The following is a 27,745-nucleotide window of genomic DNA, read 5'->3' as shown; positions in this document are numbered from 1 at the left end:
ACATGTATTCGTATATTTTAAAACGCGTTTCTCATCGAAAACTCTAATTTTGATTGATGCTTTGAGAAGTTACATACACCTAGAGGCACCAAAAATAGTCCTAAAATAGCCCTTTGTGAATTTTTTCTCCGAACATATACTAGAGGTATCGGGATTTATACTAACTTTTATATACAGGTTTTATATAGTTTTGTTTATAAGATGTAATTTTTTTATTAAAAAATATTAAAAGTTAAAGAGATGTTGCCGTCGGCATCAGGTATGTTAGCTGCTGTAACTGCTTGCAGTAACCATTGGTAAAATCTATACGGTTCAACCGAAACACAAAAATAGCAGTACATTCTTAAAATATATAGTTAAATCTAGTTTTTGTCGTAGCCGATTTTTAAAATTCGCGTTTATTACAAAATAGCGCTTATCTAAATTTAAGAGTCCGAATTATCAGCTAAAATTAAATCTATTTTTGGCTGTTAAAAAAACTAAGATCTGAAAAAATGGCTACGACAAAAACTGCGTATCTTGATACTGATGAAATAAAAAAAAATCCAAATTTGATCCATTCGTTTTTGAAATATTTTGGGTACCGGTTTGAAAAATATGGTTTTGAGAAAAAACGATATCTCTTTAATTTTTAACTATTTTTTAATTAAAAAGTTACGTTTTATTAAACTATATATAAAACATTAGTACAACTCTCAATTTGATATCTTTAACAGGTTTGGAGAAAAAATTCATGAATGTACGATTATTTTTGGTACTAGGTGTATGTAACCCTTAATAATAATAATAGTTTGACTGAAGGATACCTAGCATATTTTTGAGATTACGCCCTTGAGGCTATAACGCTTCACGCGCGATCGGCGGCTCGGCCGTCGAGTGTCGACCAGTAGTGGGGAGATAGTAGGCGTTGCCTCAGAAATCGGCTCGAAATGTGCATGTCATTGCGAGCACTGCACTGGGTTAGAGCAATAAATGATCACATAAAGAGCACTAAATCCTCCGTATGTTTCATATGATTACGACTATATTGTCATGTCAGCTTAATAGACATTCAGAATCGTATCTACTATAATCGTAATTTAAAATACACAGATTATGTACTGCATTTAGGCAGTTTTATCTTTTTTGGTTATCTATATACTAAGCACACAATTGTCGTCTTGCGGGAAAGACGCGCGGTTGACTATAAATTCCAGAATATCAGCTTTAAAGACGATAGAGACGTGAAAACGCTCTAATGTTAAACGAGGGGTTATAATTTCCATTCAGGTGGCACGATGTCCCGTTATAAGCCGTAATCCCTATTGTTTCGACTTCGTATCGCTATTACAAGCTTCAGAAATATCACTTCTTTGCAAAACTCTCTCTTACATTGTACTCACGTGATAGCCATCCTTTTCGCTTCTCAAACTTACCTGTTCATTTATCTTTTAATATTTTTGTCATCTAATCATAATTATTCTTTTACAATAATTTTCTCTAATTTAAATTGTACATTGAATACAAAAAAAAAAGAAAAAATGTAAAATGTTAGTTTAATTGTGTATTTTCCCCATTTCGTATTTTTTCATTTCTCGTCGAGATACTTCTCCGTATAATCAAAAGTTTTCTGTTTTTGTTTCCACGTAATACGTATTTGGTAAAATCGCGTCATGTAACAACAACACACGGCAGACGTAAACGCAGATCTAGAGCCTTGAAAGTGCCGCAAGAAACGAGAATGCACCACCGCGCTAAATGAAGAATCATAATTTTCAGCCGGGTGACACGTCGAGCCATCGCGGCCCATAATCCCCTTCCATTTCTCCGCCTCTCTGTCTCTCGCGCGCGGAATCACCACCCTTTACCACTTAACGCAGCCCGAAACTTCCCTTCGTCGCGATTCTTCGTTCGCCACTCCTTCTCCGCGTCGCGCCGCGTCGCGTCGCCTCGCTCTTCTTGGTTCAGCCGCGCCGCATTTGCAGCCACCAAGCGCATACATATATCACAGTCGCGTTCTCGATGTACTCATCGAGCCGTGCTCCTTTTGCTCTCCGCGCTCCTTTTCTGTCCAAACCTCTCGAGGCCGCGTAGTCGAGTGTAGGCCAACGCGCGATGCCACAGTTGTCGTTTCTTCCCTTGCCGTCCAGGAAATTTATAAGTCTCCCTCTTTACACTTCTCGGACCTTTCGTTGCTCACTGAACTTTCCTACTCCTCGCCCCCCCCCCTCCCACCACAACCAACTCGCCGGCCATCTCTGGCAAACTTTATAATTTTATCGGTGGCAGTACTTCATAGCGCGATATCCATTAGCGTTAATTTGGGGCTACTTAGCGGTCGGCCAGTTAAGTTAAGGGGCGACACTCGAGTGAACACTCGGGTAAATATCCGTGGCTAGGGTCCAGAGAGAAACTTTGCTCCAATGATGCTCCAGTTCACGTAATCGTAGGTTGCCGGAATCAAGACTTTTTGCAAGTACCCCCATGACCCGAACGACCGTGGCTTTTCTTCCGCGTGCAAGATGAATGCGCGCGTCATTCTCAAAGTAAACCAACCTACTACCTACTCGCGATTCCGTCCATGATGCACTCAATAAGTCTCGCTCGACCGCTGCTGTCTAATGCGGCCAATATTTTCACTATGTACTTTTGCGTAATTCGACTTCCCTTAAAGTCTTCTACATTATTTAAAAGAGCCAATCGATACTGATGAGACGTACAGCTGTTTTCTGGGGCGCGCGCGTGCCTTTTCCACTTTATCGTTCAATATATTTACTTTCATTAACATAATTTCCTTCCCCAATCATGTACCTCGAAGGCATTACGTAATTAGAGAGAACTATGATAGAACTGTTCTACGATTCAAATATATAGTTGAGACAATTATGTACAAGCAACTGCAATACATAGAGGGATTTCAATGGCCTTCGTTATGTCCGTGTATGCGAGAGAGAGAGAGAGAGAGAGAGAGAGAGAGAGAGAGAGAGAGAGAGAGAGAGAGAGAGAGAGAGAGAGAGAGAGAAATATTTCTTGTTTCAGTAACTTGAATACATTGGCAAACGTAAGTACCCAGAGAGCACGACGAGTAGTCACTCCCTCGTAACCTAGTTCAAGTTCCTCTCTACATCCACGCCCAACGATAACTCCATTTTATCTTCTTGTTAAGGCCATGCTTTTCCTTATACCTTGGCCTGTCCTCCTCTTTTTTCCCCTGCCCTGCTCCGCGCGACAGCTAGCGAGATCTTCCGCGTGTTCTCCGCCGGTCTCATCCGAGGGAGCATCCAGTTTTCCCATGGGTGTAAGGGTGAGCGTTTCCGCGGATGCAAAATGTTATGCATGGCTGTACAGGGTAAGCACGCGACACGGCGATGGGGAGGGGGTCGAGGGATCTCCACGATTCACCGTCCTCCACGTTACGGAAGCGCACGCGTGTTTCCCCTAAGTCATGAAAGTCCTATGACGCCGGTGGTCCGACTCTCGCAATTCCCAGCGTCAGCTTCGACGGAACGGGATCGTTGGCCGTGCCTGCTTCGTTGCGTTTCGTCATGCTGGCGCGCGACGAATTATCTCTCCGCGTCGAATTAGTAAAGAGCAGCGTGCGAATTAGCAACCACTGCACGACCACCTCCGTTTAGATACACACCACGCACGAATATGGCGAACACGGACGCGGCACGTCCTCTTCATCGATCGCGTTACACGACGTCGCTTTACGAATGACGTCTGCTTATTTGCATCAACGTAGATCTCGATGGCCAATGCGATTTAACGTCGCCGCTTGACACACCTTCGCGAACATACAGCCAATTTTTAAGGCTTATCCGACGAGATATAGGCTCTATAAAATCTAAAAGATTATCTTCCACTTTAATAACTTGTTGGATCGCGGGTATTATTATAATGGCGCAATTAAAAACATTAAGGAAGATTAAGTATTACACCGCAGTCTTGCTACAACTAGGTCGGCAGGGACCTAGAGTAATCCTTTTGCTATCCATAGTTTAGGTGCTACGAAGTAATTATGGCCCAAGCAATAATTTAACTTTCGCGTAGTAATGAATTTCAGCTATATCGCGGTGTTAATGACGTATTACGGACGACAAGGGACCTAGTGAAGGACGACAAGGATTTCGTGTAATATCGAGTATAAATTAATTTTGGCGTAATTAACGATCGATACCTATCGCAACGTTGCGGGTGCTTGCGTCCGTGTGTCGGTGGATTTCCCTAAACAAAAATGGTGCAAAATGAGCGTACTCCAAACAAAATGTTAATTGAGCGTTAATTATTGCTAATCGATGTGTAACGCTGTTAATGACACGGCAAAGAAGCACGTTAATTTGTTATAAAATTGCGTCACTAATAACAGTTTGGATGGAAAGTGGAAAATTGCCATACCAGGAGCTGGTCCATTCGTATCGCGAAATATATTATATATCCAGCAGCGGATTAAACGCGAGTCACCCGTGCAGTGCTCAACAGATTAAGTCTTTCGCTGTCCTCTGCCCAATAAACGACGGAAAACGGTTTACGACTTTACCGTGTTTTGACGTGCACGATGGAGAAGTACACACGAGCCCGAGGAAGCGATATTTGAGAAATAACATCGAGAACGGATTTACGACGTTTTCACGACGCGCAGTACTGCGCGAACGAGAGAAAATTCTCCCTCCCCCCTCCCCACCCCTCAACCTTGCTTACGCGAGTGGAAAGGAGAAGGCGGGATAAAAATGAGGGGGAAAAGGCTGACGGGGAAAAAACGGCAAACATATTTTTGAGCTTCGACGGAAAACGCCGTTAAACCGATCGACAGAAGTCTCGAGTTCATAGAAAGGACGTAGACGGGCGGAAATAGGAATTAATGAACCTCGGATCGGGGAACGGGATAGCGAACGAGGATATTACGTGTTGAGGATATGGGCTTGCCAATTACAATCGTATCCGAGCGGCTAGCGCTCCCACGAGGCTTGCAGTCGCCGCCGCCGCCGCCGCCGCCGTTAGATAGAAACGGTCGGCGGCGGCGCGGCGGCGGCGGCGGCGCCCATACATTCGCTGATGCACACGCGAATCACGCGATGTGTACATATACGCGTATCGTAAATATATAATATATACACGCATTTGGGGTTGCGCGTGTATGCGAGTATGGCACGTACAACTATAGAGTGGCACGTAGTGTGTACAGGCAACTCCATCGCCGTTTCTATTTTCCGTCTGCTACACCGCAACTTCGAGTCAGTCAACCGCAAAATGTATCATCCCCTAGTTTGTACTCCCCGGTTAAATTAGATTTTATTGGACTGTTATCCATTCTACGCTCCCAGAAAGTACTTCCGGTCGAAGCAATCACGGCGGAACCGCCTCCCCGCGCGTCCGCGCATCGGTCTCCAAAATTCGTCTCCGCTCCGACAGGCCGGGGGGCGTGCGGTCTGCATCAAAAAACAAAGCCGACCTGCCGATAGTTTCCGGGGTCGGTTAACTCTTTTCCCATACCGCTATTTTGTAATGCTTCTTTGTACACATTATTCACGGCAGGAACAAATTTTTTCGACACTTTTGTTGTAAAGGGTTAAGCGGACGATTGCGAAGGGAAACTGCCCCCGTAGCTGCGCGCAGCTTATTCCGAACGACAAATCCTACGCTTAAAAAATATAGATATCGGACGCGAAACGCCCGTTGTAATGTAGGAATACTTTAAGCGTTTCGCAGAGCGTTCAGATTTCAAAGCTCTCATATTGAGTGCGCTCGTTTAGCTATTGTAGTTTTTCGCTCGGCTCGAAGTAAAACTGACGAGAGAGGACGCACGTGAAACAGCTTATTCGTGCCGCTAAGTTTCCTCGATACCCCGCGCGACGTAGACAAACTGTCACAACTTCCTCGAAATTGTCGAGGCTGAACACCCTATCATCCCTCAAACTTCCGTTTTCGAAGCCATGTCGTGCACATGAGCGTTTCCGCTTACCTTCCGCCGCTCTAGCTGACTTTAAGGGGTAATACATGTTATACATTGATCGGTAACGTTTCGTCAATGTTCCTGCAAACAACGATTTGCGTACGGCTATTCTTCATATCAGATCGCGCAAAGTCAAAAATCTTTGTCGAAAAATACGATTTACGATTGAAATGTACTGGGAGAGTCACTGAATGCGTATCGGTCATCTAAATCCCATCGATATTTTTTATTGTTACTTATTGTTAGTACAAGTAACATTTAGTGTAAAAAATGTGACATAAATGAGAAATGAGTAACAGAGATGAAAGCTTAAAGGGTATATACTGTTTCGTGAGTGCTATCAACACTTTAAGAAATCGAATGCATTTGATGTTAATTTTTTTTTAATTTACGTAGTTAGTAATAATATAATCATGCTATTTCATACTAAAATTTTTCATTAAAGGCTATATTAAATTTTTTCATTACAGGTTTATTGTAGAATATTTTACATTTATTATATATACATATTTGCAATTACTATAGAGATTCAATCCATATTTTTATAAAATTGATCAAGTTTCCTAAATTGTGCCGTTACAAATTTTATTGTAATAAATGACATTAATATAAGATTGATATGTGATAATAATAAAAAATATTAATTGATATAAATGAAAATATCAGTTGCAAAAATAAATTTAAATTTTATTTCAACGTCCTAATTTTTATTATTGTTAATTGCTGTTTATTAATACTTAATTTTTAATTATTAATTTTGAACAACCAAACTATTGCTTGCAAAAAGTCAGCGTGATAATTGTTATGCAAATCACATAAGATAATAATAAACACATTTTACAACATAATATGCCACTAATTTACTATAATTTACAAACGTTTCAGTTTAATTTTAAGCCATCTTCAATAGGTCGCTGTGATATTGGAGTTGCTCTTTCCCGTGAGACTATAATCAAGCCAAATGGTTGCAAATTATTGTAAATTAGTGGTATATTATATTGGGAAATGTGTTAAACATTCATGAATATCTTATTTAATCTGCGCAATAATTACCGTGCTAACTCCTTATAACTCTTTTATGATGCAGTTTTGTTACGTGAATAACTATAGGAATCTTTACCAATTGTTTTATATATTAAATCTTTCCGTCTTGTTTGCTTTTATGTATTATAAATGAAATAAATATTGATTATAATGATTTCTTATATTTTTAATTACTTTAATTTATAATTTCGACACTTTTCAAAGCCTACGATTTAGGAGATTGATTGTCTAAATTTCATCTTTTGTAACATGTAATAAATTAATTTGTTAATGATGAAAGCTTAACATTGTAGTAATAGGTACTTGAAATCAAGAAACAATTTTCAATATTTATTTATGTATTACTTAGTATCAAATGGAAAATGTTTTAAAAAATGACTCAAATGATACGCATTTGGCATCTATCCCATATACATTAATGATATTTTAATTTTAAATATAGATTTATAAAAAATAAAGAGACTAGAGACGCAAATAAATTATTTGAAACTTCTCAATAATAAATTAAAACATTTCGGAGATATTATTTTTGAGATATTAATCTTCATAACTACTGAGAAATTATGAATGTTTATTACTGACGCGTGTATTTGTGTCTAATAAAAGTGTGCGGGAATCGTGTCTGTTTGCGCAACATTGTTTGCCATCCTTGCTAAACTTCGCAATATCCGGTTTTTACAAACTTTTATAATGGCGGGGATACACTTTTATTCCTCTTCCTCTTAACTTAAAATAGTGATCATAAAATCACGACAAAACTCTACGTTTGAGGACACAATTGAAAGAGCAAATGGTTGAAAGAAAATGTCACGATATATAAGATGTCCCGAAACTATGGCCAATCTCCTTCCACCTATAGATTCTTTGACCAGTATTGAATCGATCTTTCCGAATCGAAAATTTAAAGGCCCTTTCTAATGCTTCAAAAGCATTTATATTAAAACTTACAAAGTATACAGTAAAAATATTATTATGTTTCCAAAGTTATATTATTATATAATCTTGGTAATCAAATAAACGTTCTTTGAATAAAAATGAAAAAAAATGTCACTATTTTATTACATCTTTTAAAATTTTAAATTAACAAAAGTTAACAAAAGTGTCAATTTTTAATTATTAATCAAATATTGTACAATAAAATATTTCTTTATTTTAATAGCAAATATTTTACAAAAGAATATTTATTATATTTTAATAACAATAAAGACTGATTTTTCATGTTGACCTTATATATCGTAAAATCAATTAGACTTAATATTGTAATTGTAGCCTTCGCAAAAAAATACAGGATGCATTAATTTAGATTTCATAATTGGTATTTCTTTCAATAAAAACTCCATTACGAGGAGTCCATTATAAATGTAATAATATTGTTACAAAAATGTCCTTTTTAATTTGCAAATATAACGAGTTTTCCTACTTTCACACTTTTTCTATTCATGAATGACCATAGTAGCAGTAATTATATGATAATAATGCACATGCATTATTTACATACATGTGAATCACCTTTGTTACACGTCACTAAAGATTGCTAAGCCGATATAACGTCGAGTGCCTCAGGCTCTTTGGTAAATGACAACCTTTCGCTAAAGGGGATACTTTTTGATTATCGAACGTTTGCCGTGCTTTAATGTTGCAATAGTTTCTTACGAGTACACCGAGAAATTATCGGAACGGCGACTTCTTGATGAAAGAAACTACCAAACGCGTTTTGCGCCGCATCTCCCTTTCTCTAGCTCCTCGCGTCGAAGCTGCTACGAGTGCAACTAATGATAATTGTTACGACCGTCGTCGTGGCGGTGGCTTTTATTTTGCGGGACCGTTCCCGCGGTAACGCCGCAAAAACATGAACGTTAGCGTCAAGCCTTAGCGCAAACTTTGGGCAGACGAAGATTACGCGGCAATAACTCGCGGATACAAGCGCTCGTAATAAATGTATTCGTTCGCGGAAAAAGCTGCCGGTAAAATCCGCGAGCTTCCGGAGAGCTTCTTACTGCCCTTACTTCCTCTCCGGAGAGCCTTTACTTCGTCTTCTTCCTAACTCTTTCTTCCCGCTCGTCTCCGTCGGTTACCCGCGAGAGAGAGCCTGATTTTTTCATGATCGAGAAATCGTGTAGCGCGAGCGTAAATATTTTATCGCGCGTCAGAGACGGAGGCAGTTCCTTCAAGTTAGAAATTTTTCGGAAACCGAAAATATCTACTTAAATTTGAGAGACTGACTGACTGACTGAGCTTTTATTAACATTCTAGGGCAAGGCCCTCTAAGAATATATACAGAGAAGTGAGATGATGTACATATGTATGTGACAGATAGCGTGCAAACGATGATGCAAAGAGGAGCAAGTGGGGAAGATGAACGCAAGACTAAAGACAGAGTATAACATTTTTATATAAACTTAACAACTTAACAAGAAAGAGAGAGAGAGAGAGAGAGAGAGAGAGAGAGAGAGCATGACGCGCGCATCGCGTCCAAAACTCAGTATTACACGCCGGTTATAGAATAGGAGAAATTTCGCACCGTATCCCGACTGAATCTTGACTGAATCCAACGCTTAGATGAAGTGGCCGCGAAGTTACCGTAGAGTAGAGAGGTAGGTGCAACGAAGTGGAGGGCTGCACGCTTTATCAGTGCCCGAAGACACACAACCGACGCTTCTTCCCCGGCGTTTCCCCGCAGATTAGAAAGTTCAGAACAAGATTAACACTGATATAGCGCGCGCGTACAATTAAAAATTATTAACTAAATTTGCTGCGGACTGTGAAGCCAATATTGACTTTATTACTTCGGAAAGTTTCGCCCTAAAGCTCAGATTTTATGATTGCATTAATCTGTCCAATCTTTTTTATTACTCAGCGGCATTTATTAAAAGAGAAATTAAACGTAATTGAGACAAATATACACGAACACGCTCTAAATACTTATACCTGTGAATTTGGAGCACCAATTCGAATGGTCGGATTGTATCTAGATCGTATAATCAATATTTCTGCCGGCACGATTCGAGTTCTCGTTATATCTGTTTTTTGAGCAAATATTCGCGCAAATTCTATCTCTCGCGAATGGAGGAAATATTTATTTACTGTTTAACGTGCCGGTCCATAGAGAATTCTTTAAATCCTTGGCGCAAACGCAGGAGAATCTTTTTCAAAGGTCGGAGCGGTTGAAAAATTAATACGGGTTCCTTTGATTGTCCGCCGGCATCGTCGCCACTGCACACATGCGGGAATATGTCGCGTACCCGCTGCCAACACATATCGAATAGACTACGGCGGTATAAAATAATCATTTTGATGGTAATATTTAAAATGGTTAAGTCTCGAGTGAGGCATTAGTCGGAATAATTTATGACCACGATTCTGCGAGGTGTGTCTCTACATTTCTAAATTTATTTACGGGACTACCTTCTCAACGCTTTCTCCTACAATGATCGACAAGTGTCTCCAAGCTCCTTTTTTCAAATCAATTATCTATTTAACAGTGACGTAGCGTCCTAACACATTTTATCAATTACGTTGCGACAACAGACAATGTAATTGAATAATAATAGAGGAGGAGGTGGTATTATGGCCATTCACTTACATTTTATGCAATAACTTTGCGAGCAATCACTATTTTAAATTGTAAACTTAACGATTATATTTATCAAACTATTCTTTAATAGATTTTAGACTAAAAGCTATGATGCATTTTTAATAGATATTGAATATTGTTTATAAAAATGTAGCGACACTGCGTGTAATGGATCGAAAGGGAACGGGGGTGGTAATGTGGCCCACCACAGAAGCAAATGTAAAAAATTGATTTTTATAAAAAATACAGTGCTTTTAAAATTATTCAAAACAAAGAAAATATTGTAGAATATGTGCAAATGTATTAACGTACACGTAAGCCTCTCATAAATAGACTGAAGCAGTACTGAAAATCTATTATACACGTAAACAATGCATCAGCAGCAAAACTACGAGGTATATAAAATCACACAAACAATACAAGCACGAAGACCTAGCTGCGACCGTAGAAGGCATTCTTGTTCAATTTGTATTGATACAGCAACGGTCAAAATGTTTCTCTCCACTACTTAAAAACTACAATCAATTACCAAGTAACTACTTCGATATAAAAATTTTGAAAAAGAGACCTGTTGAGACTTCAGTACGTATAGGGGCCAATATTAGCAAAATTTCATGTTATTGTTTAACTTTCCATAACTCGAAATATGTGCCATTGAATAAAAAGTTGAACAACAAAATAAAAGCACTCGAGTGTACGTACATGTCATGCATTCGTGTAACATAAATTCATAATATGAGACACTCAAAAATCCATGTTTGTTATTGCATATTCTTACTTTGAGATCTTTCTAAAATACTATAACAAAGTTTTTCATTGGAGTTTCTTTCGAATTACGAGGCTTGAAAGTTATGGTCCTAAGCATTAGCATTGAGACTTTAAAATGTCTCGAAGAGAATAAATTTTGTAGAAAAATCTTACGTACAAAAGTTTTTGAGTTTTGAAAGAGCTATTTGATTGGTCAACTAGATTTTGAATCTGGAGCCTAATTTGAACTTAGTAAGGTCCAAGTCGATGAGACCTATCTTATATAAAAAAAACCCTTGTGTCTCATATTAGGAACCTTTTTTTAAATTAACAAAATCGGCAATTTTGATAAACAATTTTATATATAACAAAGTATAACTATGATCGATTGCTAACTTTGGGCGTTAAAATTTAAATATATTTACCATAATTTAAAAACAGGAGTTAATGGTATAGATTAAATAAATTATAAGCTTTTAAAAAAAGGTATCTCATAATAAGCGACTTTGACCTATGAGTGACCATAATAGATGGCTCATAATACCATCTTGTTTTCCAATCAATTAATTCATAATTTTGCAAATCGTTCATCCAGTTTAGATGTTTCGAATATATGAGTTTAACATTCATTATACGTATTATAAGTTTTCATCTTGTCTGAAAATTTACTTGTCATCAGAAACTATACAATTGTACTGGAAAAAAATATGATCGATGTGGTGAGTGTTGAATAGTCACTACGCTTACGCGACCAATTTCGGACTCGGCAAATCGGAAAACTCGTTTGTCTTTATCAACAGCAAATGGCGTACAGCTCTGCTCAGTAAACTTCTCTCGTAGCAATTTAATGCACAGTTCATTAAACATATAAATGTGGCGTAAACGCCTTTATCAGGGCAATTTTACGCGAGTCGCATTAAAAGGTATTTTAATCATTAGTCTGGATCTATCCTATTTTTCATTCGCAAAAAGTCCAAGAAAACGTCAAAAAGACAAGCAGGCGCTATTGATTGGCGTGAAAAGCTGGATTCGTTCACGCTGGTTAATTCAATCGTCAGGGCCGCGCGGACAAGGCGGGTAAAACGATCGGGTAAGTCCCGTATCCGCGAGAACGGGTTGAATACGAATTTCACGATACGTTAGGGTAAGTACTGTTACGCTTCATCGATCGAGACCGATCTCCGAGCCAATATCTCATCCTCGCTTGCGGTCTATTAGATTTCTACGGCTTCCGAGGGGTCACCGACTCCCCGTCGTCTCTCTTCTTCCTTTCTCCATGGAGAAAAGGGCTAACGTAAATCGTGACTCTTTCAACGTCAATCCCTGAAAAGCGCGCGAGATGGATCTTATACATTTCCGACAGTCCGGGACTTACCTCGGGACGCTCGATTTCGGTATCCCGACCGCACACACGCGGAGAAATCGATAGCCAGTCGCCGAATCGACGGCTCGCCGGCAAGAGATCCACTGCTTGCAGTCACGACGATTTATCGACATCCCGTATGATTCCCGTGGCGAGGTGCGCGAGCACTCCCCAGCTACATGTTAATGCCGTTCGTCGCATAATGTTTATGAACAGCGTTTGCGGAATGCCTACTACATAGTCGCGCGCAAATTGTAGCAATTATTCAAATATTATGCAAATAAAAAAGAAATATAAACAGATCAATTTGGGCGATGCGACATACATTTAAATTTGTTATTTAGAATATTTAAGCGTTTCAACAAAAGAAAAGTGACGAATAACTCGTAGATTGATAAATACACTCCTATGCTATCAATTGGTATCTTCTCTAAATCGTTTTCCCGTAGTTTACACGTGAACATCGTAATAATTCTCTCCATAACGGCGGAGGGGAGCAATTGGAAGAAACTTTCTTTTGGGGAGAGGGAGAGGGATAAAAGGTAAAATGCTCAGCCGTAAATTTCGGCGGTTGCGTACGCAGTGTCCGCCGGACAAGTGTCGATAATAGGATCCTACAAGTCCTTTTTTTTGCCGCGGCCGGTTTAGTACCCACTTTATCACGCGAGGTCGTTTCGTTTCGAGTGGATCATTCTGCATCCGACACATAGACGCAGGTGGGCGCGCTTTACGGCCAACGTTATTATGATCAAACCTCGTTGTGTTGGATGTTGTCGGTAGAGCCTAGCGATAGGATAGCACACATTACATTGTCCTTACATACGATAACAATGCTTCCCTTTTCTTTGATTCTTTTCCTCTCATCATTGACGATGCATTCACAGAAAAGATTTCTGGGTCGAATCGTATGCTATTACTCATCTATAAGGTTGCCGATATCGCGCACCGGCTCCTAAATTGTATTACTTCGCGTATAAATTCTACTACAGTGCCTGTACACTTTTTGTGGGATTATTTAGGAAATACGTATCATTATCATCACATTACCTTCACTGAACTCAACATGTTAAGAACAATAGAAATTTTATTATTAATATTTATAGAAAAATCGTAACTTTGCCGCTATTTTTCAACACACTTCGTAGCTTGATTGTAAAAAAAGTAAAATAAATAATCTAAATTTTGATAATTTGTAATGATCAGAATATTATTAAAATTAGATTAATAAAGTTTAAATAACTTTGGGTTCTTATTTGTAAATTAAATTAATAAATTTTTAAAAAATGCTTTAGTCTCCTAAATCGCACTATTGCTTTGATGGTTATATATAATATGAAATCAAATGTAATAATCATACAGAGCATATATTGTAACAATATTACCGTAATGTAGCAATGTTATTGCAATATTATTGAAAAATGATCGAAATTATGACATTGACGGAAATTACATTTAGTTTACTACGGTATTTATCTCCTATATTAATAAAATTATGTTAATTCAACGGATTTTTCAGAGAAAAAATCTAGCAGAAAAAGTGTTGTTTTATCCCAGAAAGAGTAATGTTATTAACTTGTAATTCGATTTAGGAGACTAGTTGCTTAAATCGCACTATTTAAAGGTTTTTTAAAAATGGTCTTTTAAAAATTTATGCTAATACACAAAATTTTGAAAGAAATAAATATAAAAAAAGAAATGTTGTATTTTATTATGACGTAACAAAATTAAAAATATTCCTCATAATTTGTTAGTTATAAGTTTTTATGTCAAAAGTGGTGCAATTTCGGCAACCTTACCATGTATTATAAAACAAGATTAATGTAGGGACAATCATATAATTATTGTTGGGAAAAGAATATTTCATTTTTAAACGGAAAATTCTCAAATTTAGAATAAAATAACCTTGACGCTGTCCTATTAATTTTTACAGACAGATTTAGACAATGAAAATTTGTAATAATTTCATAATGTTCTTAATTTAATAATAAATTGAATTAAAGAGAGAATTTAAAGAATTTTTTTTATCATTTTCAAGAAGGCCCATAAAAGAGTCCATTCCGTAAAAATATAAAAAAATATCTCACTTCACAGCGTAAAGGCTCATGAGAACTCGCTTTACGCATAAGCAAAGGTTGGGCTTTCAGCGGATGCATTAATTATAATGTTTAGAGTTAAATCTTTCTTACACTGAGATAAATATTTGTTAAATTAAAAAATATTTCTTTGGGTGTTTTTTTTAATTAAGAGAAATATTTTTTAGATTTTAGAAATACACTTATGCATTCAAAGTATTTTTTTATATACACAAAGTAATTTTTTAAAATTAAAATTTTTTAATTTAAAAAGGATCTCTTTAATTTAAATTGTTGTAATGTAAAAATTTTTTATGAAGAAGAAAATGAGAATTTTTAAACATAAAACTTGTAATTAAATAAAAATTTATTTAAGTTATAAATAAAGAAAATCTAAATAAATTGTTTTGTTAATAAATTATTTATTTGCAGAAAAATATTATATTTTTGTTTTAAATAACAAATTTTATTCAAGCAACCAAATATTTGTATTGTATGAGATTGAAAGCTAGAGTAGTACGTGGTATTATCGACAGATAGACGCGGCAAAGTTTTATTTCTCGTAATTAGAAAACCACATACAATGGAATAAAAGGCACAGCATTCAACCATGTTTTTATAAAGTGATGATGAAGTAATGAATATAAACCTTAAAATTGAGCTCTGAAATAAAAATAAATAAAGCGTTTTAACAGTGCAGTATATTAAATACTATATTAATGCAAATACCTGTGACTAACAGTTTATAATTGATGTAAATATTTTTACTTGAATATTTTATGTTGGTCTGAAAAAGCGTTACAAAAATTTTTTAAATAACATTCTTTAAATTTAAATTACAAATTTTTTTATTCTGGACATTATTTTTTTAAATTTAACAAAAAACCTTTTAATGAGACAAACATTTCTTTATATTTAATATTTGTTTTTTTTGAGTCAATTATTGAGTTTTTTTGTTAGACAAATGTTTTTTAATTAAAAAAATGTTTTTACGTTTATAATTTAAAAAAAATGTTTTTTTTAATCAACAAAATGTATTAATTTGTTTTGAATAAATATTTAGTTAGAAATATACAAATAAATTATTTTTTCAAATCAAGTAAAATTTTTATTTTTATAAATAATTCTCTTAATGTACAAGTGAGTATTTGTCCACACATTCCCTATCGATAATATTTCGCGTAGCGTTTAATCGTATATCGTAACATCAAGTAAATTTTTATTCTGAATGTAAGAATATATAAGATAAAGTTTATGCATTATATTACTGTTATGTTAGAAGACAATCACGTTTATAATAATTCGATGAAGGAGAACGGAAATTACAGATCTCGTATTAACATCACTTTACTTTTATACCGCATATGATTGTAATGAAATTAAGTCATGGAGAATATTTTTAATTTTGTTATCAGAAATCCTTTCGGAGAGGGTATAAGTATCTCTTCCGTTTTATCGCGATGCTTTTACGCTGTAATGGCTTGATATATACTGTAATACAGCAACCACGAACTTCCTCGCAATTATAATGCATGTATGGCAATTCTAAATAAAATTCAACGATCGAATGAAAAAGAATCACGGTTCAGTTGATAAATTCTCAGTGTAATTGATTGACAAATTCTCATAAAATAAATCACGACAATAATCATTGCAATTTTTCGAATTTTCCACAAAAAATACTCGAGAGTATCTCTTTTCTTTTACGGCGTGCAACGCACCGTTCATACATATTTGCAGCCACCTGTTCAATAAATTAGCGTATAACAAACAATATCTGCGATTGAGGTATGCGACATCAATGTGCCATTCATTATGTAGTAAATTTACCGTTATGCATACACCTGTATACCTGATCAGCACGCCAGTAGAATATTTTTAACTAGGTGCGTGTGCAATGCGCTAGATGAGCGTACATATTCATAACTGATGAATAACTTGAATATTCAAGAATATAAAATTGGAGTGCTTGCGCCCCACTTACGGCCATGTAAATTTGTTATTCCCTTCATAAATTATGAGCCGTAACGGCACATCAATCTAAAGTTTATCGATATTGTTGTGGTACATTATTGCAATTACAAAATGATCTGTTCCGCTAAGCGAATCGACAGCCGTGATTCGTGATTCTTGAAATTTGTTAGACAAAACGCGCTATCAATATTTTGTCGAGTTAATAGTGTCGTCCCATATAAATGATATGAATTTAAGAGGTTTAATAAGTTAAGAAAAAGAGACCGTACCTACCACAATCGTGCTATAAGACCATAACGCCGATGTTACCGTCTAGATAACATTCATCATCCTCGCGAGAAAAGAAGAATCTTTTTATTCTAGCCCTTGACAGAAGGAACGATATTTCATCGGCAATTAAATCGCTCTAATAGTAGTAAGGGAAATTTGTTATCGCAACTGGGTACGTCGCACGAAGTTTGCGACACTTACATCTTAAGTGTAAAGCGTGCGCAGTGCAGAAAGTTATTATTAGTTTCACAGGAAAGCGTACTTTCCGGCTTGGAGACGAGCGTAAAATACCGGGAAACAACGTTACATCGTTTGCAAAGTTAGCATCGTGCGAGCATAGCACATACATAGCACCTTCCCGAACGGAGTGAGAAAATTGTAGAATTTCGATCCATCATTCGTACATTCCCGTTTCGTTTCTCCCTCGCATTCTCGACCCTCGGTCTCCCGCCGTCGTCGTCGTCGTCGGTCGAGGCGACGACAGTCTGGCATAGCCATCAGAATTTACCGTCTCGCGGCTGACATTATCCACGACGAAATACGTTATTTTTCGGGGAGCTAACGTGTATATACGTTTAGCGGAACATTACCCTCGTTGACACGCGCGAGTTTGTCCACATTATTTATTGCTTATTCGCTTCACTCCGCCTTGTACGGTAAACAGCGCACTGTACGAGGGACCTATAAAGCGATCCTGGATGTACACGTTATTGCGCCCAGTGTACACCGTCCCGGTAAGCAATTTGTTCCTTCTCTCACAATCAAGTGTAAAAAAATTGGAAAACCTGACCATCCGTTTCCGATAGAACAACTTTCCCCGTCTATTTATCGGCGCACTTAATTTCTACGGTAATTACCTTATCGACGTCCGTTTCGTTCCCGTTCGATTAAAAAAGGAAGACGTGGAGAGAGGCGAGAATACGCAAAAGTTAACCCCTTGGTAGGTTTTCACGATGCGAACCGACTATATTTTCACGTAACTAACCAATTACGTAAATGAAACCCACTCTTACTACGACGACATTGCTCATTCTCACTTTACGTAATTACAGTTAGTGCACAAGAGTGCCACGGATCTATGATCGAGATCTACCGATACTGTTTTTCAAAACACTTCAATCTCCCTCTCGCGATCATTAATTCGCCTATTGACGATCTCAACGCTAAAGTGTTTGAGAAATTGTTCGTTAGTCTGCCGTATTTTGTACGATATTACAAAGGATAAAAAATGTCAATTTAATTAAATGTCAATTTTTTTCAAACATAACGGAACGAAAATATATCAATGCATACTTTGAATATTTATAGCGTAATACTTGGGAAATAAAAGCAGGCCGATGTATCGCGTATCGATTTTATTTGTAGCTGTTTTAATTCTAGAATCGTATGAAGAAGAATTGAAAGACAGGATCGTCCTTCATAAGCTTCGGCGTCTCATAGGATCCTCAATGGCATTCGAGCCTCGAGCACCCTCATGACTCCTTGTGCTGGTAAAGGTTCTCATTGTCACGCATTCCTACGTACGCCGCAGCTGTTGTTGTTCACCCGTATTAAGAGATAGATTTACATGAGTAAACATGTCGGAGGTCTTGAGAGTACCACGTACAAATTGAGATTAGAATCAAGTCTCGGAGTATTTGAATAATTTGAATGCATGTGATTAAATGTTAAAGGGCCCCGTGTGCATATGTTGCGCGCATCGAAAACGATGGATGTAAATAAAAGCTCGTAATTTGTATAAATATATATTGCATATTTGTTTCAATAAAATTATGATGACATGACGAATTATTTTGTAGATATATTTTCAAAATTAAAATTAGAAAAACATTGTTTAATAATTGAAAAAAATATTTTAAAAGTATTACGTATAAAACATTTAGAAATATAATTAACGCGTGTTTTACATATCCATTTACATGTTTGTAAAAATGTATAATTATAATATTGCAACATGAAATATTATATATTCGGCATTGTTACATTCTAAATAAAGAATGAAATGGTTTTTGAAATAATTGTAAAATATTTATATTTCAAACATTAACTTTTAAATTTAAATTTTTTAGTTCTTTCTTTAGGTGGGAAAGAGTTCTCACATTTAAACGCTTGTTAGAATCAGTTATTATAAAATTGATTTTCAATTTAATAACTTTTGTTCAACTTAGAACAGTGTTTTAATACCGAAAAGTTATTTGGTGCGCAATTTCGTGAACTTGAAGAGGTATATAAAATCACCCAATAAATATCAACACTAAGATTTAGCTTCTGTTAAGGCTTTTCGTTTATATTGTTCAATTTTTGCCAAATACTCTTTCTAAAATCTTTGGAGTGAAATTCCACTCTTTTAGATAAAATTCCACTCCAAAAACTTTAGAAAGTTATTTAGAAATTTTATTATTCGACAAAATTGCTGCGTTATGAGTTATGAGGTCATTTTAGTGCAATTATTGCAAAATTTTAATGTCAATTCCTGATGCTGTTATTGTGCAGAATTTACACAATATGTCTGTCAGAGTATATAACAACTATTGTCCTTGCGAGTAGAGAGGGAGAGAGAGAGAGAGAGAGAGAGAGAGAGAGAGAGAGAGAGAGAGAGAGAGAGAGAGAGTGTGTGTGTGTGTGCGCGCGCGCGCGCGCGCGTGTGTTTGTGTGTGCGTGTGCGTGTGTAAGGAGGTTTGAAAGAAAATTGATCAGCAACAGAGTTAAAGAAAAACGCGCATTTATAAATGAGATTATTCTTAAAGTAGCGAAAATTTTATTTATAAACATTTTTGCCATGTTTCTACTCAGTACTTTACATTAATTTTAATTCAACATTTCCTTATTTGTCTCGAAAAAACTATGATAAGTATAACAAATAATTTAAATAAAAGTTATTTGTTTTTCAAAAAATATATACAACGATGCTTTGTTGGACCTATGTTTCCATTTAGGGCTAGTTTTACAACCCCCGGTTAACTTAATCGGCAGATTTTTTTATTGGAATTGATCAATCGCATTTGCTGTTAAATAGAATCGACTAGAAATAATCACTTACGGTTGATACTTAACCAGAGATTGTGAAATTAGCTTTTAAAATGTCAGACTTGACCTAGATTTACTAGCCTACTTTCGGAAAATCGATGTCACTGTTACGCAATTTATACTATTAAACTAAAATACAGATAGGCTGCGGTAATGAAAAATTTCTTTCCAATCTCTGACAATCATCCATTGCCGAAAAAAGATTGGTCAAGAGTTGGGGATTTTTATACAAGTAATATATTAGCATTATCATTACGTAAAAAATAACTATTTATTACTAATTTTAAAATGCAACATGTTATCGTTACATAAAAAATAACAATTTGTTATTTTTTTACAAAATTTTAATGATTTTTTTTCAGAGTGACATTCAATTGTCTATATCGGTGTTTCACCAGTTCAATACTCCTATCAGGAAACAATATTTTTTAAATGTTTTTTAAATATTTAAAAAACGTTATAATAAAGAACAAATATGTAAAAAACATTGTCTGCTGATAGGGACGAAATCTATAGTAATTTGATTAATCACAACATGATGCATACGTATGTTTCTAATAATAATAATAATAATAATAACAATAACAACAACAACAACAACAATAATAATAATAATAATAAAAGCAACTGTTATGTACATTTTCAGACAATAATAAATTCAGATTTTTACAAGTTCTAATTTTGTTTATTTCTGTTAGTATAAAAAAGGAAGCAAAATGAAATAATGCCATCGTATATAATATTAAGTTCACGCACACATCCGAGGAGACAAAATCTCCTACGTGTCCCATCACCGTCATTCTAGCCCAAAGTATATTATATAATGGTGGGAACAATCTTTTGACTATGCGTTCATTTTACAGTAACGATAAAATTCGTTATCGTCATTTTAAAAGCGTAACGACGTTAGCGTAATGAATAAAAGTAACTCTTGTTACAAAAAATAATTATAACAGTAACGACATTAGACTTAATGCATTATTTTCTACTTTAAAATGATCCTGTATGTACATATATTAGGTTGTTATATATAAAATGTTGGATTTTCGTTAAGTGAAAATATTTGTATCATTGGTTGGACCGTATTTCAGTTTAATAGTATAAAATGTTCCTCTCCTAATTCTATACAAAGACGTGCTCATTGAATTAAATTAATTCCTGCATTTTGAACCATTTCTGAAATAATAGAAACAATTGTTTCTTTAATTCATCCTACTACTAACTCCTTTCAATTATTTACCGGAGTCTGATAAATATATTTCTTAAGAAATACATATTTCTTAAGAAATGTGAGAACAAATTTAATTCCTTAAGAAATATGTTTACCGCGATAAATTTAAAACATTTTGAACACAATGTAATAAATTTTAAATAAAAATGGTTATAAACGTCATAATGCTAGTGTAAATGGCGTGTAAATATTTTTTATTAATAAAAACAAAACTATTTGTTTATAAGTTTTGCAGCCTTATCAGTATATATTTTCCATTAGGTTGTTGAGTTATATGAAATCTCTGGATGTCTTTTTTAAAGTTGTATAACATTGCAAGTTTTGACAATTCGATATAATTATTTTTAAAATCTTTTTATACAATTATGATGTGTACAATGGATACAATAGTCTTATTTTTTATGTTTAAATATGACTTAAGAAATGAAGTATTTCAACATTATTGTAATTACTTCAAGTTTATAAAAATTGTAACAAGAGCTCAAAAGTACTCATTGTATGATGTACTGTCGGACCACATTAACTTTAGACTACTTGATTTGTCTACTGCAAGTACTTCTTATGTAAAAAGTATTATACCGTCAACATTTTTGTACTTTGTCTTATTTTTACATCAGGAATGTGTAATTAAAATTTTGCAAATTATGGAAGAAATAACCAATATGTATATATACATTAGTTATAAATTTAAAATAAATTACAATCACTGTGACTGATTTGCAGATTTAATCTGTAAATCATGTTCTTTTTCATCGCACAATAATATAATGAAAAAAATAAATTTATAGACAGAAATATATATAGAATAGAAACATTATAACGTTTGATATTTCTAAATTGCGCCTATATCGTAAGTATTACTAAACGATGGAATAAGTTTTGAATTTGAAGCCGTGGAAACAAACAAATAGAGAGAAGTCAAGTCATCGGCGGGAGTCAATTTGTCAAGTAAGTTTATGGTAAATATTTAGGAGACAAGCATCTTATTTTCATGAAAAAGTCGTGAAGTCTGGAGTCCGTCGAGCTTTCACCATCGTCCATAATATACGGGTGATGATTCTACAAGCGTAAAGTACTCACAAAGTTTATACGCTGCTACGTTACGGAGAAGTTATGTGTCGAGGGCTCTGGGGAAAATCATATTTCTACACGTATTCGCCGACATTCATGTTGAAGACATCAAAATAATCCTTTTAAACAACGACAGGATCCATATACCCTCGAGGCTGATGTTACCCTTATTCTTTCAGACTTCATAAAAGTATGTTGCGTCTAAAGTAAAATTTTATTTTACATTGAGGTATCCCGTTTCCTGGACTGTGCGTCACGTTTCCCAGATTACGTTTCAGTCGTTCGAAAAGTCCCGCGGGTGTGATAATTTATCTTGTTTATCTGTGTGTTTTTTTTATGAAGCTAGCAGATCTGATAAATTTATGATACAAGTTCGTAAGCCATATCATTTATCGGTGCAGACAATCCTTGTACTTTTTTCACATTTAACCGAGGTAATGCCTACCATCGTTAAGGTAAAATTCCAATTTTACAGTACTTTAGTCCGCACAAATTTATCTTCCGCGGAGGAAGTACCATGGGACGTTGCAAGGCAATTATTGATTAAGAAAGGTGATAAATCGCGTGCAAAGCATGCAATGTATACTTACTAGTAGCGCTGACAGCTGGTCCGATGACCGAGTACTTGGGGTTTCCCGTAACGGCCCCCGGGACCTTGTCCGGCTCTGAAACACATTATTGTAATTATCCCCAGAATATACAGTGCCGTTAATTACAACAGGGAGTCGCGTATGCAATGGACCGCAGCCAATCTACCTTAGTACAAAGGATCTACCCACATGATTCATTGTCTTGTAAATACATAAAGGTATTCTTGTTCAAAATGAGAACACCAACGCTTTAACTCTTAGATTTTGTCAAAATAATGATTTAATGTTGACATTGATTGAATGCTCATTAATCGTATAATGAGCAAAGGCATTATCGACAATTACACTTTGTAACAATATGTCGATATAATATGTTGGAAACTCAGTTGGAAACTCATGATAATTAATACCATATGATATATTCATTTATAATTTTTTTTTATGTATCTGTTAATGGCAATGTCGAAAAGTATAGTAATAACAATGGGTAAATTCAAAAAATAGTCCGAGTGTATGAAAACTATATATTGAACGCTTTGGTCAATTACCGAGTAAGCAAAGAAGGTGCTAACGTTCTCTCTGATTGTTACAGTCTGTTGGAAAGCCTCATGATCTTCCTTACCGACCGTGAAAAGCTCCAACATTATCGGAAAGCTTCCTAAAAGCTCTGTTTCATGGCGCTTTCATGATTCGGCGCAGCGACACGTAATGGTGAGCTTTTGAACTTCTTCTACTTAGCTTTACGATATCGATTGGGTTCAAATTTGACATATAATATTTAATATACTTAATATTTTGATCAACTAAATTTTTAATAATTACTTTGCGATTTTATGATTATTCTTCTTCAATCAATTATTAAAAACTATATATGTTTATACTTATCGCAAAGATATAAATACTTTCAATAAAGATTATAAGTTACATAAAAATTTCTGTTGTCGGATGAGATAAACATTTCTATGATATAATGTTGAATAAATAAAATAAAATAATAAAAAAATTATTAAAAAAATTTGAATATGTTTGCCTTCATAAGAATGAAAAAATGCCATATAAGTGACAAAGTGGGTATTCTGACATAAATATGCAAAATTTTCAAGATTTAAAAAATATTTCTGTAATCATCTAAAAGCTGATATAAGACAAAGCACATAAGAATAATTTAATGGCTCTCCTCATGATTTTAGGAGCTCACATGAGCGGAAAACGTTATCAATAACCGCGATCTTATCACATTGTGAGAAACGAAGCGGCGTTGAAGAAAGAGTTTTGGTCATAGCGGGATGGGAGTGAGATGAACGGAAGGATGATGTCGACAAGTAATCGTCGTTCGTTACTGACCAGGATGTAGCGCATCGTCCAATGGCTGGAACTGGAACATCGCCTTGAAGCCTTGGCCCGGCCACTCGGAATTAGCGACGAACTCGACGTAGAGACCTGATCCTGTGCTGAGTACCTCCACTTCCGCTCCCTGGTTACAGAGCACAGCTATTGTGGGCGCCCCTGAATCCGTTCCGTCGTGCACCCTGATTAAATCCGCCCTATTCAGGCAACTGTAACAGGATGTGCCTTTCGTTAGAAGTCGGCAACTTACCGGCACATTACCTTCAGTCGTGACTAATCCGCTCAGAGAAATTGGAATATTCTCTTTTAATTTAATTGCCACTTGCGCTAAGAAGTAAAGAAATATAAAATCCATTGAGAAAATCTGTTTAATGTAATCTCGCTGACTTAATATTGTCCTCTGAGTCAAAGCTGTCGAAGCACCTTATTTTGTACAAGTTTACATAGATTTAAATCTCGGAACGGGACGCGCGCGAATAAAGAGAGTTCTCGAGATTCTCGTCAACGAAGGTATGTACGTTAAGTCCGCTTTGAATACTGTGGCTCGTCTAGATAACACGCGCGAGGGGAACCAAAAGAGAAGACAAAAGAGACGAGAGGTAGAACGAAGCGAGACAGTTCAGTGAGGTTGAAGGCGAAACTGTAAAGAGTGTATGTACAGTGACAAAGGATTGTCGGTATCGTTGGCAAGACAAGCGCCGCGGGCGGCAGGCCAAGGAGAGAGTCTCGACGACTGACGATTCGTTCCGTACGTATATACGCGAACTACTCCGCTCGATCGAACTGAAGAAGAGCAGAGTATTACATCTTCGGCGCCTTCCTCCGGCTTTAGAAATCGTGTACTACATCGACGGGATCGTCGATTCGATCGGTTTAAAGGCTTGATCGATGACGGCAGACGGGATAACCTTATTACTTGCATGGGTTAAGCAATTACGTTGGCAGAGAAAGATTATCGTCGGAAGAGCTAGAGATTAAAGAGCCACCCCTGTCCCGCCTATCCGTTCCGCTACCTTACCTCTGAACTTACACGTGCGACTTCTGACCTCGTGCACTTACACGCGCGCGATGTCGTCATTTTTCATTGATGTAGAAACATTTTGCATTTATCGCGAATCAACAAGAGGTTATTGCCAATTTGATCGATCATAGAATTTGGCTGAATATCATAATGAGTATAAATGCAAATCTCAAATCTCCGTTTGAAACAATCAAATTGAAAAGTTTAACCATGAAGTTAGTGGTGCGCGTAAGTGAACTCAAAGCGAAGGCAAGCAAATCCCTCTATCAAAGTTAATCTAGCGTAGCATTGCGCACCCGGAGTGTGTACACGGAATTCTTCAAGTGCCCAACAAGATTTACTTCGGGCCATCACCGACTCCATTTTACTTTCGTCGATTTTCGTATTCCGTCTACTATGTCTCAGTGGCTATTCCATGAATATCGTTAAAGTAGCGTTTACCTTTGGAAACTTGAATTCAAGCGTGAAAGCACGTTCAAGTATCAAAGTGGCGATACAAAGAACCGCTCTATATCTTCTTTTCGTTTTTATTAAACTTTTCGCAAGTTAACGTGCGCGTATATGTGTAGCAAGGGATTATTCATTACTTATATCCATAGGAAGGGATTATTGATACTGTCGATATTATCGATAGTTCTCCGAACTATAACTTTATATGGGCGAACGAGAGGTGTATATGCGTTACGCGTATATGCTATAAGCGTGCACTCGGGTAAAGTAGGAGTGTATCGAGTGCTGGATGGAGGAGTCTCTCGGTATCCATCAGCACCATTCACGATAATATCCGAGTGCATCTGACGGAGCGGCTTAACGTTGATATATGGAGGCATTTCTCAGCTCTTAGCCGAGCTCTTACAGATTTTTACCACCAGTCTTGGAGGAAGTGCCATCGGCCACGACATAAATTAACGCTATCGATCGCAGATTTGTCGACCGTATTTCGCGTATAACACCTTTCAGTTCAATAGATCTTCCTTTTTCTCGCGCTAGGTTTAACCGAGGCTTCTGCGATTATAATGTTCAAGTCAACGTGTTTATTAAACTCCTTTCCTAAATCGGCATTTTTTAAATTGTAGAAAAACATAATCCAGCTGATCATTCTGAAAATATAAAGTAAAAAATTTTTTCCAGTTATTTATTAGCACGTTATCGATTTAACTCACCTACATTAAAAAGTAATTAGCGGCGCGTAAAGTTTTGATAAACATTAAACGAAAATCTAGTTATAACCGCATATAGTGATGTTTCATGAAAGCGTGAACAGTGAATAATTGCGTGAGTTGATGTTATTTGGTCAGGTTCGGGTATTCTCCTCTGATTTGACGTTACAGCGAAAGCATTCATCCGTTATATATAACCACTTCGTATAAATATGTCAGTGTGGAGCTAATATTTGGTCCATTTATCCTGTTATACAAATACTGTTGGATCCATCGGCATTCAGGAAGATATGTAATCCAATCTAATTAATTGTTATATAATGTTAAAGAAAATAGTACTTAATAATTTACATTATCTTACAAATATTGTTTTTATAAAGTAAAATATATTTAAATATATTTAAATATATATAGTACGACTCATGACAAGAGATAAAGCAATAAGTATAAAACGACGTATGCGTGTCAAGCGCAGTAAATAATGCGCAAAAGTCAATTAATATTAATGACGTTTAATGTTTAAAATTAAATTATATTGTAGACATATCGGCTGTTCTTTCGAGCTATCTTCAGTACAAGTTGATAATTGTGGTACAAAAATAAATAGATTACTGTCGACCTCAAGGTAGAAGATTCGTTCATAGACGATGTCAAAATTTTAGGTATAACATAATGAATATGTTTTTCACTGTAAATAAAGTGTGATTCTTCTAAGTCACTAAAGAGTGAAATAAAAAAAGATAAGATTTACCTCAGAATCGGAAGTTGTCAAAAATGTATTCGACCTAATCGATCCCCGGTCATGTTAATCGAAATATATTTCTGCATATGTGTATGTAATATAACTAAATAATAAAAAGAAAATTTTTCAGTACTTTAAAGGAACTTGATAGTTAATGAAAATAATCATCTTTGTATGTCGATTTTCCTTTCCTTTCCCTTTTATCCCTTTTTTTTTAAATTTATTGCTTTTACTAAACTAAATTAAATTTATTAAACATATGTACTTCTAATGTATGTAAAGTTAATGAAATGTATTAATATGTTTTTATAATAAAATGTATTAATATATTTTAACTTTATTATAATTATTAATTTATCAATTTGTATTAACACAATATCAAGACAATTATATTTGTTCTAATTTATATAAGTATTATGTTTCCTTTAAGTTAATGGAATTTTTTTACAATTATTAACTTATCAATATGTAACAACGCAATAATAAGAGAATTATATTTTTTCTAATTTATGTATGCATTATGTTAAGAAAATGCGGAGTATCTGACAAAACAAATACTTTTAAATTATTGCATACAGAA

At 35.6% G+C, this 27,745-nt stretch overlaps 1 protein-coding gene across 1 annotated transcript in view; it reads right to left on the bottom strand.

Moving 5' to 3' along the window:
• LOC105204975 (suppressor of lurcher protein 1) overlaps positions 1 to 27,745 on the bottom strand; it is a 486,519-nt gene that overhangs the window by 155,918 nt on the left and 302,856 nt on the right. Inside the window, exons 7-8 of the mRNA XM_026137763.2 lie at positions 24,240 to 24,451; positions 22,896 to 22,970 (exon numbers count right to left, since the gene is read on the bottom strand). Coding sequence (XP_025993548.2) covers positions 22,896 to 22,970; positions 24,240 to 24,451 — 287 coding nt within the window. The remainder of the gene's footprint in view (positions 1 to 22,895; positions 22,971 to 24,239; positions 24,452 to 27,745) is intronic.

This window comes from Solenopsis invicta, chromosome 16, assembly GCF_016802725.1.
Source record: "Solenopsis invicta isolate M01_SB chromosome 16, UNIL_Sinv_3.0, whole genome shotgun sequence".
In the NCBI taxonomy this organism is placed as follows: Eukaryota; Metazoa; Arthropoda; class Insecta; order Hymenoptera; family Formicidae; genus Solenopsis; species Solenopsis invicta.
The sequence above is the reverse complement of the archived record's forward strand: the minus strand, read 5'-3'. Positions and strand labels throughout refer to the sequence as shown.